This window comes from Schistocerca piceifrons, chromosome 6 (genome assembly GCF_021461385.2).
Source record: "Schistocerca piceifrons isolate TAMUIC-IGC-003096 chromosome 6, iqSchPice1.1, whole genome shotgun sequence".
Lineage (NCBI taxonomy): Eukaryota > Metazoa > Arthropoda > Insecta > Orthoptera > Acrididae > Schistocerca > Schistocerca piceifrons.
Window position 1 is genome coordinate 334,875,233 of NC_060143.1, and position 14,728 is coordinate 334,889,960.

General features: G+C 39.4%; 1 protein-coding gene across 2 annotated transcripts in view; it reads right to left on the reverse strand.

Moving 5' to 3' along the window:
* Nucleotides 1–14,728, reverse strand: part of LOC124803070 (exportin-1) — a 130,189-nt gene that overhangs the window by 70,547 nt on the left and 44,914 nt on the right. For both annotated transcript variants that reach the window (XM_047264198.1, XM_047264199.1), the window contains exons 6-10: nt 13,474–13,593; nt 13,233–13,361; nt 1,435–1,590; nt 769–963; nt 314–556 (exon numbers count right to left, since the gene is read on the reverse strand). In XM_047264198.1, coding sequence (XP_047120154.1) covers nt 314–556; nt 769–963; nt 1,435–1,590; nt 13,233–13,361; nt 13,474–13,593 — 843 coding nt within the window. The remainder of the gene's footprint in view (nt 1–313; nt 557–768; nt 964–1,434; nt 1,591–13,232; nt 13,362–13,473; nt 13,594–14,728) is intronic.

Genomic DNA, 14,728 nt, shown 5'->3' on the forward strand with positions numbered 1-14,728 from the left:
TTGCACAAGTAACCAGTGGAGCTTTTTGTTTACACCTTAGAGAGAACTTACAGGCTGCACATGCAACTTAACATAAAACCATGTACATCTCGACTTCATCCACATCAACTTTCATGTTCTAAAACTGAAATATGCAAGTATTTTTTATAATTCTTCATGTAGTATGTTGTTACATTCGAAACAACCTAAAATACCCTTGGATGCAAAGGTATTGTGCTCCCTTGCAACCTTTGTCACCCAAATTATTAATACTAATGCAAAATTACATTATATGGTAAAAATATGTTGTAATAATTGCACATGACAAACATACCGTGTTCAGATTCTTCCAAGACCACTCTGTACCATTTACTTGGTTTTGAAGTTTTTCGGTCATAACTCTCTCGGTGTCAGCATAATCCAAATGAGTTAGATAGACCAGTGTCTCTCTCATATTTTTGTAAAGATTTATGGAATCTGTGTCCTTCATAAATTCTCTTACAACTTCTCCATTTTCATTTTCCACAACAAGGACTTCTTCCGGCTTAGCCATTCGACTTATCATAATGTATCGTACCTATGAAAATGATTATGAATCAAACAATGCGATGAAACTAATGTATATGTCAATAAATAATGCAGTTCAAATTTCATTTTGTTTAATGCCATATCCAAGAAGTTAAAAGGAAACAAATACATGATCAGCAGTAAAACTGCACCGAAACACTAATTTTAAAAAACAGACATTTTAAAACTCATAATCAGTTACGAGATTAAAAAATATCTTACCTTTGTCAAAACTTCACTATAGAACTGGCGTCTAGGTGGAATAGCAGCATTAGTTTTGGACATAAACATGGTGGATGGAGCAATGAATGGGCTTTCACGATACAGTTCTGCAGAAAGGCTATTCCAATATTCAAGACAAATCTTAAATATTTCCACTTCATCAACTTCTGATATTAATACTAAATAGTGCAATGCCTGAAAATTTTTTGTTCATGATAATATAAATATCAAATTGATCAAAGAGGTTAAGAAACTGAAATCCAAATTCAAAAGTAGTGATCACCCAATATTTCTTCATATTAAAATACACAAAATCAAAAATATTGTAATATGAAAAGTCACCAAAAATGATCACTTAACATGAACATATGGACATCAGAAATTACATCATTTTTAGAGAGTAGTAAATTATAATAACACGAATCTTATCACTAGCAAGATCAGTTTACCTAATGACCATAACAGATTGCCATTGCTATGCCGAAGTTCAGCATTACTTCAGATTTATGACTTATGTTTTTAAAAATTAATTTTTATCCATTTGTTAGTAGAATCTATATTCATAAACTGCTGAACTAGCTTCCATTTATAGGTGTGCTTTTCTTATTATGTCCTAGGATTGCAAGTGCCCAATAAGTGTACACTTAGGTATATTCTTTAACTTACCTTCAGAAGTTCAGTATTGAGCTGTTTCTGCTCAACGAGAACACCATGTTCTTTCAAATACGTACAGAGGAACATGGCCAGGTTCTGAATAAAATTTTGTTCAGCATCCTGACCACAAGCATATGCCTCACGGATATTTGTATTCATTGGAAGCATCTGAAAAAAAGAAAAAGAGATTGCATTTACTAGAGAGAGAGAGAGAGAGAGAGAGAGAGAGAGAGAGAGAGAGAGAGATATTTCAAGGACTGGTTTGATGCAGTTCTCCATGCTAGTCTATTATGCACACGGCTCATCAGCTCTATGTAACCACTGCTACCTATAAATATTTGAAACTGCATACTGTACTCAAGCCTTGGTCTCCCTGTACAATTTTTAACCACCCCCCCCAACTTACTTTCTTGACCAAACTGACAATTCGTTGATGCCTCAGGATGTGTACTACAAACCAATCTGCTCTTTTAGTCAAGCTGTGCCATAAATTTCTTTTTTCAGTTCAGTTCAGTACCTCCTCATTTGTTGTTTGCCCCGCCCATCCAATCTTCAGCATTCTTCTGTAGCACCACGTTTCAAAAACTTTTATTCACTTTGTATCTTCACTCTTTATCAACCACATTTCATTTCACTTCCATAAATGGCTACACTCCAGATAAGTACCTCCAAGAAATGTTAACAGGTTTCTGTACTTTTCTTGGCAATGGTGGTCCACATTGGGCAAATAACAAAACTCATCTAACAATTTAGTTTCTCATTTTCTAATTTAACTCCCTCAGCTTCATCTGACTGACTTTGATTGCACTCCATTACCCTTTTTTACTTTTGTTGATAACTCACAATAATTCACAAGTCTGTGGAAAATAAATTAATATAGGTAGAAGACTATAGCAATTTAAATACTTTGATTAGTAACAACACAGTTCCTATTTGAAAATTCATAATAAAGCTGAACATAGTTATTGACAAAATCACACACAATAAACATTGCAATAATTGTAAAAGATAGCTGAACCTGGCTCTTCCTCAATATACAGTACTTTCTTAAATCTAATGAGAAGTTTTAGTCACTACCCCCTTCTCCAGTTTGTTTTCATTTCAGAACAGTAAAAGTAGAGTTAAAGGTTTTCGGGTCTGATGTAAAGACATTACCGTGATTACTCAAGACACTACATGCGACCTTGTGGGCTGCAGATTCCTCGACTTGTGCCATAGGGTGGTGGGGTTTCGGGTTCCGCTGGATAGGTCAGAAGTCCACTACACGCAGCAAGCGGCTACACGGGTAGCAGGGGTTGTGTGGCGTGGACTGGGCGGTTTTTTAGGTTAGATGGCCTCGAGCAAGTACAGAAAGGGCAACCTCAAAGGGTACAGGGCAAGTCAGGACATGCGGGGACCAAGCAGCAATCGGTATTGTAATTGTAAACTGTTGAAGCTGCATTAGTAAAGTACCGGAACTTCAAGCGCTGATAGAAAGCACCGAAGCTGAAATCGTTATAGGTACAGAAAGCTGGCTGAAGCCAGAGATAAATTCTGCCGAAATTTTTACAAAGGCACACACGGTGTTTAGAAAGGATAGATTGCATGCAACCAGTGGTGGCGTGTTTGTCGCTGTTAGTAATAGTCTATCCTGTAGTGAAGTAGAAGTGGATAGTTCCTGTGAATTATTATGGGTGGAGGTTACACTCAACAACTGAGCTAGGTTAATAGTTGGCTCCTTTTACCGACCTCCCGACTCAGCAGCACTAGTGGCAGAACAACTGAGAGAAAATTTGGAATACATTTCACATAGATTCTCTCAGCATGTTATAGTCTTAGGTGGAGATTTCAATTTACCAGATATAGACTGGGGCACTCAGATGTTTAGAACGGGTGGTAGGGAAAGAGCATCGAGTGGCATTATACTGAGTGCACTATCCGAAAATTACCTCGAGCAATTAAACAGAGGACCGACTCGTGGAGACAACATCTTGGACCTACTGATAACAAACAGACCCGAACTTTTCGACTAAGTGCAGAACAGGAAATCAGTGATCATAAGGCCGTTGCAGCTTCCCTGAATATGGAAGTTAATAGGAATATAAAAAAAGGGAGAAAGGTTTATCTGTTTAGCAAGAGTAATAGAAGGCAGATTTCAGACTGCCTAACAGATCAAAACGAAAATTTCTGTTCTGACACTGACAATGTTGAGTGTTTATGGAAAAAGTTCAAGGCAATCGTAAAATGCGTTTTAGACAGGTACGTGCCGAGTAAAACTGTGAGGGATGGGAAAAACCCACCGTGGTTTAACAACAAAGTTAGGAAACTACTGCGAAAGCAAAGAGAGCTTCACTCCAAGTGTAAACGCAGCCAAAACCTCTCAGATAAACAGAAGCTAAACGATGTCAAAGTTAGCGTAAGGAGGGCTATGCGTGAAGCATTCAGTGAATTCGGAAGTAAAATTCTAAGTACCGACTTGACAGAAAATCCTAGGAAGTTAAACACCTTTTTCCAAAGCTGTTTCACAGAGGAAGACCGCACTGCAGTTCCTTCTCTAAAGCCTCGCACAAACGAAAAAATGGCTGACATCGAAATAAGTGTCCAAGGAATAGAAAAGCAACTGGAATCACTCAACAGAGGAATAAAGTTCACTGGACCTGACGGGATACCAATTCGATTCTAAGAAGAGTACGCGAAAGAACTTGTCCCCCTTCTAACAGCCGTGTACCGCAAGTTTCTAGAAGAACGGAAGGTTCCAAATGATTGGAAAAAAGCACAGGTAGTCCCAGTCTTCAAGAAGGGTCGTCGAGCAGATGCGCAAAACTATAGACGTCGATCTGTTGTAGAATTTTTGAACATGTTTTTTGCTCGCGTATCATGTCATTTTTGGAAACCCAGAATCTACTCTGTAGGAATCAACATGGATTCCGGAAACAGCAATTGTGTGAGACCCAACTCGCTTTATTTGTTCACAAGACCCAGAAAATATTACAGGGTGTATACGTGGACAACGAAAAAAAATTCCCGGATTTCCCAGTTAAAAATACACTTTCTCCCGGATGAAAACACACTTTTTCCGTTTTATTAAGTGACAGTATATTTTCCCTCGGAACTATAAAACATATCAATTCTTTGAATGGTTATGTTTTTCACAATAAAGGATGGTTATGTTTTTATATATGGGCGTAGAATTTCCCGGCACTTTAAAAAACTCAGGAAATAAAACACCTTTTGGAAAGGCTTTCCCCCCCCCCCCCCCCCCCCCCAGCAGTATGTACGCTGTATATTTTCGTATCACGAAAGTATAAGTTCGAATCCCACCAAACACCACATGTTACTTTCCGAACCATGTAATCGAGATTGCGATACACTTTTGTAAGCGAGTCATTGCTCATGTCACGTGATCCCGCCAGCTGATCACAGTGGATATTCAGAGCGTAGGACACGCGATGTAGTCTGCTAATAGCAACATCACTGTTAAGTGGCGCGGTTACACAAACAGGAAAAGTTAGTGTTTTAAATTAATATACATAGTGTTCCTGCAAGAAAAGCAAAGCTTTCACGTACAACATTGGTCTCTAAGGTTAATAAGCTGCAACAGAAGCTAAGTTTTCACATATAATGTTGATTTTTCTTGCCTGTGTTACACTTTAAGATACATCACACAAATGTGCCAGTAAAATTTTTAGCCGAGTCCAGTGACTTGTTCTCAAAGTTTTCCACAAATAAATTAGCTACCACAGAGGAGCGAGAGCTTCCCGTAGCACTACATCAATTTGCTCATAATAACGACACGATTGTCTGATCTGGGCTCGAAATACTTCTAGTGGCTCGTCATCAAACGCTCTGTGATTTAAGGAATTCATCGTACATTCTCACACAAAGTTCCACTTGCAAAAGAGGAAATTTGCTTTGAAAGTAATGTTTTTCAAACCACCATTCGCAATATTTTCCCGCGACCTGTTAGAAATAGGTTCCTTTCAGCAGTCGTCAGAGAGCGCCAGATAACAGGCGCCACCGCGCTTTGGTAGCTACGATGACGTAGGAAGCCCATATGTTCGTATGTGTAAAACATTAAAAGATCTTACGTTATGTCATAAAAGAAAAGAGGCCGAAATATGGCTATCTAATACTGCGTAAGCTGTTAATACAAATACTACCCATGACTGGTGTGGTTTCTCGATCTGATTACGTTTATTTTGTCACTGTCTGCTAGATAAAACAAAATAGGTCTTTATAACACTGCAGAAATTGTAACACACACAAAATTAACGAGACTGTTTTTGCACAAATGGTCATTTTTATAACACGACAGAATATAATTGACAAAGACCAACATAAAATGCCTATCAGGCCTACTACAAGCAAATAGTTTAATATTATAAAATAGTTTCACATTTCATTCATACGCCCCAGTTTCTCGAGCATGAGATCGAAAAGTAGTAGTACGAGATTTTTACTTAAATTTGGAATAGTCATATTCTTCCCTAATTGGTGTGATGTCCCCGTTTCTTCTCCTTCCTCGTTCTAACAAACAATCTTGTCATGACTAATTCTGGAACTATTCCTGCCTTTGTCAAAATTTAGTCACCGGTTAACTTCACTAACCCTGCCAGAATCACCGGTTTAGTTATCCCTGATTATTCTCCGGCTAGGCGTTGTTATGTTCGTACAAACCACTTTCCGCACTACTTCCAGAATAGAAGTTAAGCGGCTGCTAGACGGGGACTGTACAACTGGCCCTTACTAGTGTAGCGATCTGGCCAAAAATTTTCTGACAAAATTTCATTTTCTTGGATACACCGAGAACATAATACGTAATCTTTCTTACCTGTTATTCCTGTTAGTCGTTTATTTCCACTCTGGTAGTTTGACTCTATGGATTTCGCTAGTAATTATAACAAAGCTGATCATTCCAAACCCAATCAACCACATAATCAGACAGCGGTTGGCGTTCGGCTTTACTCCGCTCCTCTCGTATAACCCGGTCTCCTTTTGCTTGCAGGAAAGTTTGTTTCTAGATGCGACGAGAATTCCCCCGACAGACATCACGTACACTAGGCACGCATTCAAAAATTAACTTATGATTCATTCAGAAATCAACTTACAGAGTGTGTTCAAAAACCAACAGGGATGCGTTTCAAAATCATGAGTAATCGGTAGACCAACGTGCGATGGATGCTAGGCTCTTTGTGAAATATGATTCTTTTCTTCTCAAGAATATGAATTTGCCGCCCCCTCCTCCCCCCGCAATTGTCATTCGGGTCAAATACATCGGTTTGCCCCGCCGCTCAACTGCACATGCGCATCAGCCCGCTCGTAACTGCTATAATGAATCTAGTTAAACAGTTGTGACGTCACGTCATCGGAGACATTTTGTTGTTATGAAGCATTGCATAGTCTTCCTAACGCCTTTGACACATTTTGCTGTTGGCAAACGTTTGTATGAGCATTGTGTTTTGTTGTTGTATATGGCACATTTCCCTTGCAATTTATGTTTTATTTTCATATTTTTTTCTCATTCACGTTTTATTGTTGTAGTATTATTCTGCAGTAGCGGGATAGAGTAATATCCTTTGTTAGAGTATCGATTCTTACCAGTCAAGATTACAAAAATTTAACTGAAACCTAAAATAAGAAAAAATGCACGGAATTCTAAAAAATTCCCGGGTTTCTCCCAGTTTTCTCCCGGATGAAAAAATTCCCGGGTTTTTCCCGGATCTCCCGGTTGTCCCGAGTCGTATACACCCTGTATTAGATACGGGCTCCCAGGTAGATGCTATTTTCCTTGACTTCCGGGAAGGCGTTCGATACAGTTCCACACTGTCGCCTCATAAACAAAGTAAGAGCCTATGGAATATCAGACCAGCTGTGTGGCTGGATTGAAGAGTTTTTAGCAAACAGAACACAGCATGTTGTTATCAATGGAGAGACGTCTACAGATGTTAAAGTAACCTCTGGCGTACCACAGGGGAGTGTTATGGGACCATTGCTTTTCTCAATATATATAAATGACCTAGTAGATAGTGTCTGAAGTTCCATGCGGCTTTTCGCAGATGATACTGTAGTATACAGAAAAGTTGCAGCATTAGAAAATTGTAGCGAAATGCAGGAAGATCTGCAGCGGATAGGCACTTGGTGCAGGGAGTGGCAACTGACCCTTAACATAGACAAATGTAATGTATTGCGAATACATAGAAAGAAGGATCCTTTATTGCATGATTATATGATAGCAGAACAAACACTGGTAGCAGTTACTTCTGTAAAATATCTGGGAGTATGCGTGCGGAATGATTTGAAGTGGAATGATCATATAAAATTAATTGTTGGTAAGGCGGGTACCAGGTTGAGATTCATTGGGAGAGTCCTTAAAAAATGTAGTCCATCAACAAAGGAGGTGGCTTACAAAACACTCGTTCGACCTATACTTGAGTATTGCTCATCAGTGTGGGATCCGTACCAGATCGGGTTGACGGAGGAGATAGAGAAGATCCGAAGAAGAGCGGCGCGTTTCGTCACAGGGTTATTTGGTAACCGTGATAGCGTTATGGAGATGTTGTAAAATTAGAGAGATTCGAGCACGCATGGAGGCTTTCAGACAGTCGCTCTTCCCGCGAAGCATTCGCGACTGGAACAGAAAAGGGAGGTAATGACAGTGGCACGTAAAGTGCCCTCCGCCACACACCGTTGGGTGGTTTGCGGAGTATAAATGTAGATGTACATGCATAAATTTCAATTATGTAGGACCGCAATCAATATGAAAAGCTGTCAGTGACATTCTCATAGCCATCTGTTCACAGCAAGAGGCAAATTACCTACTATAAAGCATTTAGCTGCCAAAAAATGTGAAGCACCATGAAGACATGGTTGGATATCCATGTAACTTCATATATGTACACATTATCGGCAAATATGTAATGATTACAGTGACAGGTTGAATGGCAACAACAATGCACTAGTGTTGTTTATGTTTAGAATCATTTATGTTTAGCTTTGTTACCAGGCATTGTAGCTCGTATGGGGGCATGAACAGCATCAGACGTTAAGTGGTCGCTGTGAAAGACAATACTACATTGTACTTGTGTAAGACGGCATTATCAATACTTGGCATGGTTTGAAAGAGACCTCATTGTGGTTCTCCGTTTCGTCAGCTGGTTGAACAATATAATATGTAGATTTGTGAGGCATTTGGATGTGGCGCAGTCTGATACTGGACTGCATGGGAACATGAGGTATATTCATCATCAAAGTTCCAATCGACCTTATCTAACCAGCAAAATGGAGTGTTTTCATATTGTGCACCACACACATTGTAACCCCATCAGTTATGTGCCTGTAATCTGAAAACAAGTAATGGATTCCCTGCAACACTGAGTGTCCTTCCGCACCATAGGTCCGAGACTAGCAGAAGCGCCAGACTATTGAATTATCTCTGTATGTCCATGTTTTAAGAGATTGTTGCGGGACTCGACCGTTCGCTATAGGACATCAAGTCGAAGTCCTTTCAGCCAACCGATTTCCAAACTTATTTTATTTGGCTACCAGTTTCAGCAATTTACTAGGCCATCTTCAGGCTCCTGACTTACATGTTGGAAGATTCCCACCTCGGTTCCAGTCAAAATAGAGGTCAGCATTCAAATACTGGTGTCTGCAGATTTCTGCTTGCCAGAGCAATCACTTCATCATCTGAATCGGCAGACCAGTCTTTTTGTTGTGCCTATCCGTGACTCAGAATCTCCGCTATATTGTAAGCAGCAACTATTCTTTTCATAATATTGTAATCATTCCATCTTGGATTTTCATTTTAATGTCAAAGCGATGAGAGAAACCAATGTAGTTTATGAGCACTATCTTTCTAAAATAAAACAGAAAATTAATCACATAAGGAAAAACCAAACCAACAAAACCAAAAGCACCTGGTGGATGCAAGAACAGGACAGGTACCTCTGACAATATTATGAAAAGGAAAGTTGCTACTCATCTCACAGCGGAGATTTTGAGTCACAGATTCGCACCACAAAAACTCTGTCACAAATAAAGCTTTCGGCTATTAAATCCTTCATCAACAATACGCACGCGCACACACACACACACACACGCACACACACACACACACAGTCTCAGGCAACTGAAACCACACCGTCTGTGTTTGACTGAGACTGCAGTTTTGTGTGTGTGTGTGTGTGTGTGTGTGTGTGTGTGTGTGTGTTGAAGGCCTCGACGGCCGAAAGCTTTATTTGTAATAGTTTTTTTGTTGTGCCAATCTACAACTCAGCGTCTCCATTGTATGGTGAGTAGTAACTTTCCTTTTAGTGATATTGTTACATTCTATCCTGGATTTTCCACTGTTTGACAGATTCCTTGAACTAAGAAGAGAAGCATGACAACAGTGAAAATCACAGATACACAAACCTAACACAGAAAACTCATTAAATGTAAGAAAATTAGTGGACAAAAATCTCAATAAAAGAATCAAAAATAACCCAGAACACCTCTTTCGGATCAACGAAGACTTCATAAAAAAATAACACAAGGAATTTTTCTAATATTTTTAAACAAAAACATAACTGAATACAGCCTAGTGACTCTCCAATTCCAAGACAAAAATGGAAGTATTGTCTACAGAAGGATAACAGCAAAATATTCAGAAATCCCCTCAATTGTGAAAAACATACAATAAACATGCTTTAGCACTTCGACAACAACCAACCCTAAACCTGAACGGCCCACCATCAAGGAACTACAAACAATTATTATGGAATCTCAAGAACTACAATGCCTAGGGGGAAAACCACATCACAGATGAACCTTGGAAAAATGTTAGCAAAAATGTCACAGAGGCTCTCTAAACCATACTTGAAGAAATTCAGAAAAATGAAAGAATCCTAGATACATGGAGGCCGGCACTGATCCTACCACTCCAAAAGAAAGCATTCAAAACAGACCCCAATCTACAGAAAGATCTCCGTCCTAGATGTAACACCCAGGATATTCTCTAAATTCTTACTGAAAGGAGCAGAACAACAAATAGATAATCAATTACGAGAATAACAAGCAGGTTTCTGGAGAGGAAGATCCCAGAACAAGCCAGAACCTCAAAAACCTAATAGGCTACCAAAATCAAGAAGAAAATATTATGTTATCACTTTCATTGGCTTCCACACACAGCATACGACTCAACAGATTGGAAATTCAAAACATGTTTGCTAAAAGAACTAAACCTACACCAGAAACCTAATCACAGACCCCTTACAAATACACAGTACAAAGTTAAATTCATGGGAGAAATCTCTGAACACTTCTGAGATGAGAACTGGTGTATGGCAAGGAGATAAACCATTTCCACTGCTATTTATCAGTGGCCTAGAAAATAGAAGTGGAACTGTGGAATCCGAATACGAGTAAAAAACAAAGGCATCAAAGTCAATTACCAAGCTTTTTCATATGATGTGGCCTCATCAGCCACGTCCTGGAAGAAGCCAAAGAACAGACACTAACTACAAAAATAAGCCGAAAAAATTAAGTCTCACAAGCTTCTTCAAAAAGGCCCCAGTAATGATAAACATTAAAGCACATCAAAACTGATGTACCTTCACTTGCGACATGCGCAATTTCAGAGATCGTGTGTCCATACAGTTCACAGGTGCACTTCAAGAGGCCACTGGTGAGACGCCAAAGAAGCAGTATTACTTAAGCGATTGCAAATAAGTGTTCAGCCTATTTTGTAACATGTATTACAGTTGTCCCTTCAGTGCTACGCACAACTGCTACATCACTGAATCTTACATTGGCTACATTTCATAAATTGTGTTTGTTCTTGCTATAACAAACTCTGCGATGAGTGAGGGTTATGTTTCCTCCACGTGTCAGTGTTAAGTCACCATCGCACATCGAAGTGGAAGAAATACTCCAACATCTCATTGCCCAGCAGCATGCTACTGCAGAACAACAGCAGGCTCTCAGCACCATTCCCAAACAACTGGCATCTGCGTGTTCGCGACGGGTTACTCTCCCGTCAGTGCAACCATCGCCCTTTCCAGCATATGATGAATCGCCTGAAGATTGGGACTCATACATGACACGGTTTTGCTAACATTTCCAGGTTTTTCCTACATATGACTTTCTTTCTTTCCTGGCTTACGCCGCACATTTATCATCTGTTGTGCCAACTTGCATCTTTCAAGAACCGGCCAGCATGTCATTTGATGAAATGTGCTAGTTTCTCTCAACCTATTACTGTGACAGAGCCGATGTCATTGCGACGCATGTACAACTTTACTGTTGTCAGAAATGGCCAAACCAGTTTTACACAATCTCACAAATGCTACGCTGATCACGCGGTGTGTGAAGTTACTATCTGTCTGACCCCTTATAGGGAAGCACAATGAAAAAGCACTTCTCACTCAGTCAAGCCCTGTTCGGTCCGCTGCAAGTGTTCCGGATGACAGGGAAGCCATAGCAGCAGTACAACCGACTCCATGTCAGCTGGGGCAGCATCGGTTATAGCCACAGCAACAACCGGCCATATCACAACGACAGCCGTATGCCTCCCTTCGGTCATGCCCATACTGCTTTGTCCAACATGAGAGTGCTGCATGCCATAAGCGTTGGTCGAGCACTTGCCCGCGAAAGGCAAAGGTCCCGAGTTCGAGTCTCGGTCTGGCACATAATTTTAATCTGCCAGGAAGTTTCACAGTATTGTTGTTAAGGCGGTAATTTAGCCCTCTGCATTGTACCTTGCTTTCGTGCATATCACGGCTCCAAGCATGAACATTACTGCTGAATCTAAATGTTAACTTACTGCTAAATCTAAATGTTAACTTCCAATTTATAAGGAGTGTTAAAACAAAATGTGTAACAACCAAACCAGTTGAAATTTGTATATGCTGCTTTGGAATATTGTAGTGAGACATCTAGGGATGTGAATGTGGCGCTGTCACATCCCTCTATAAAATTCAAAACTGAGCCCCCTTTGCAGGTATAACAACTCTCATCGCCTTTTACGATTTTCAAAGTCAGATACTCCTCGAATTCATCGAGCACAGACAAACCATTACCAGTGACATACAATCTGAGACATTACATAGCAGCGCGCGCGCGAAGTGGCAGCACCTTAAGCATCCACCCTACAGCCCAGACATGTCGCCCAGCAACTTCCATGTGCTTGGTCCACTAACAAATCATCTTGGTGGGGAGCACTTCAACTCTGATGACGAACTGAAGGACTGCTTCCTTTCAGAGACACAGGAATCTTACAAAGAGGGAATTGTTCGGCTCGTGAAACAGTGGGATATTGCGCTCATGCCAAATAAAACTTTAATTTAACCCACAGCACTGTTTCATACCTTTTCTTTTGAACAGAAACTATGAAGAAAGATACTTAATTTTCTGCACCGTTGGCCTGTTTCGCTATACACAAACACATTTGAGATTTAATGAAAGTGATATGTAAATATTCACAACTTAGTAATGTTAGCTTTATGATGTATCATTTCCATTAAGAATGTCTTACCAAACAGCATTTTTCATTCATTAAAAATGTCAAATTTTGAAAAGCTGTGAAAAAAAATCATTGTATGAAGTGGCTACAAAGATCCCAATTCACAATTTCCAATGACTTATGAAGGGAAGCACAACCATTGATAATGCTGAAATATTTTTAAAGAATAGATGTAGATATAAAATTATTATTTTGCAGTATATATTAGGTGTGTGTAAACATTTTCAATTAAACAAAATTGGGACAAACCCCAGAAAAACCAAGCACTTTTAATGAATTATAAGTAGCAGCAATATACTTGAAGAGTTTTGCATAAAATAACACCTCTTACCTGTTCCAGTTGGGACATGGTCTGTGTAAACAATGACACAAATACATTGTCATAATTTGTAACAGTTACACCTGCAATCTCAGTAAGGCATTTTAAAGTCACATTCCGGAACAGTGGTACATTTAGGAACTGTAAAACAAAAACAAATGTAATAAGTAAATCAATTTAGCCAGAAGGGCAAAGTAAGGACGTCTTGAAGCAAAGTATGACAACATTCACTTCATTCAGGCATAATACAAACCTTAAAAATCAAAGTGGAGATCAGTTTCGTCTCAAAAATGTATCCTAATGGTATCCAATTAAGGAATCGCAATAACGTTTCTAAGGTAGCTCCCACCAATGGAGCATTCTGTGAGGTTTCCTGGAAGAAAAGAAAATGGCAACATAAATAACTGATTAAAAATTTAAATAATGTAGAGACACGTTGGTGGAGATGGGGGGACTGGGGAGCATACTTTCTTCTAGCACTAGCACAGTTGAAACCTCAATGCACAGTTCTGGATATGTTTCCACCCACAGTGTCGGGTAAATAAATGTCAAGCAGCTCACCAACCACTGAGGGACTTTCAATTTGAAGCCAATTCAGTGTATGATGTATCAGTTTCATTACTTAGGCCTATATGCCGAGTACAAGATGACCCTGAATATGAGGCTCCTTGAGAAAATTTTATTTTTAACACATTCGACTAATCAAAATTACAAACAGTTCCATTGATATCAAGTATCTGCCTGAAGAAGTTACCATTATACCTATTCTAAACTTACCCCAGTTACTACCTACATTTTGATAATATTGGATTAGTGCATAAGTGCATAGTGTTTCTCCATAAGTTTAACAAACACAACATATACTTATAACAGACACTTTAGTCATCAATAATATATTCTCCTTCACTATTTATAACAGTCAATCAATGTTGGGGTAGCTTTTTGATTCCACAATTGTAAAAATCACATGGATTTGAGGGGAAGAACTCATCAAGCCATGTTCAGAGCGAATTTTCTTCTGGAAAGGAAGTTCCTTGAAGGTTTTTCAAGAGAGAGCAGAAAAGGTGAAAATCTGACGACGCAAGATCTGTTGAATAAGGTGCCTGTGGAATGACTTCCCAACCCAATTACTCCATAGCATTTTTCGTCAGTCTAGCAAAAAACAGGTGGGTGTTATCCCAGTCTTCTTGCTTGTTGTTCTCACATAATGTCCACAAGACATCTCAATTGTTGACAGTAAATGTCAGCAATGATTGTTACACCCCAAGGAAGAAATTCGTTGCACACCACACCATCACTATTCCACCAGATGCATAAAATTATCTTCCGTGGATGTACGAAGGTCTTCATATGAGGAATTACTTCTTATGTTGTCATGAAGACACCATTTCCTGATCACCAGTAACAACACAGAATGGGAATGGTCAGTGTTGTCCATGAGACAATTGATGACGAATAAGCAGAGCTGCAAAAATTGGCCACCCACAGTATTTTTGTGATTTTTGCTT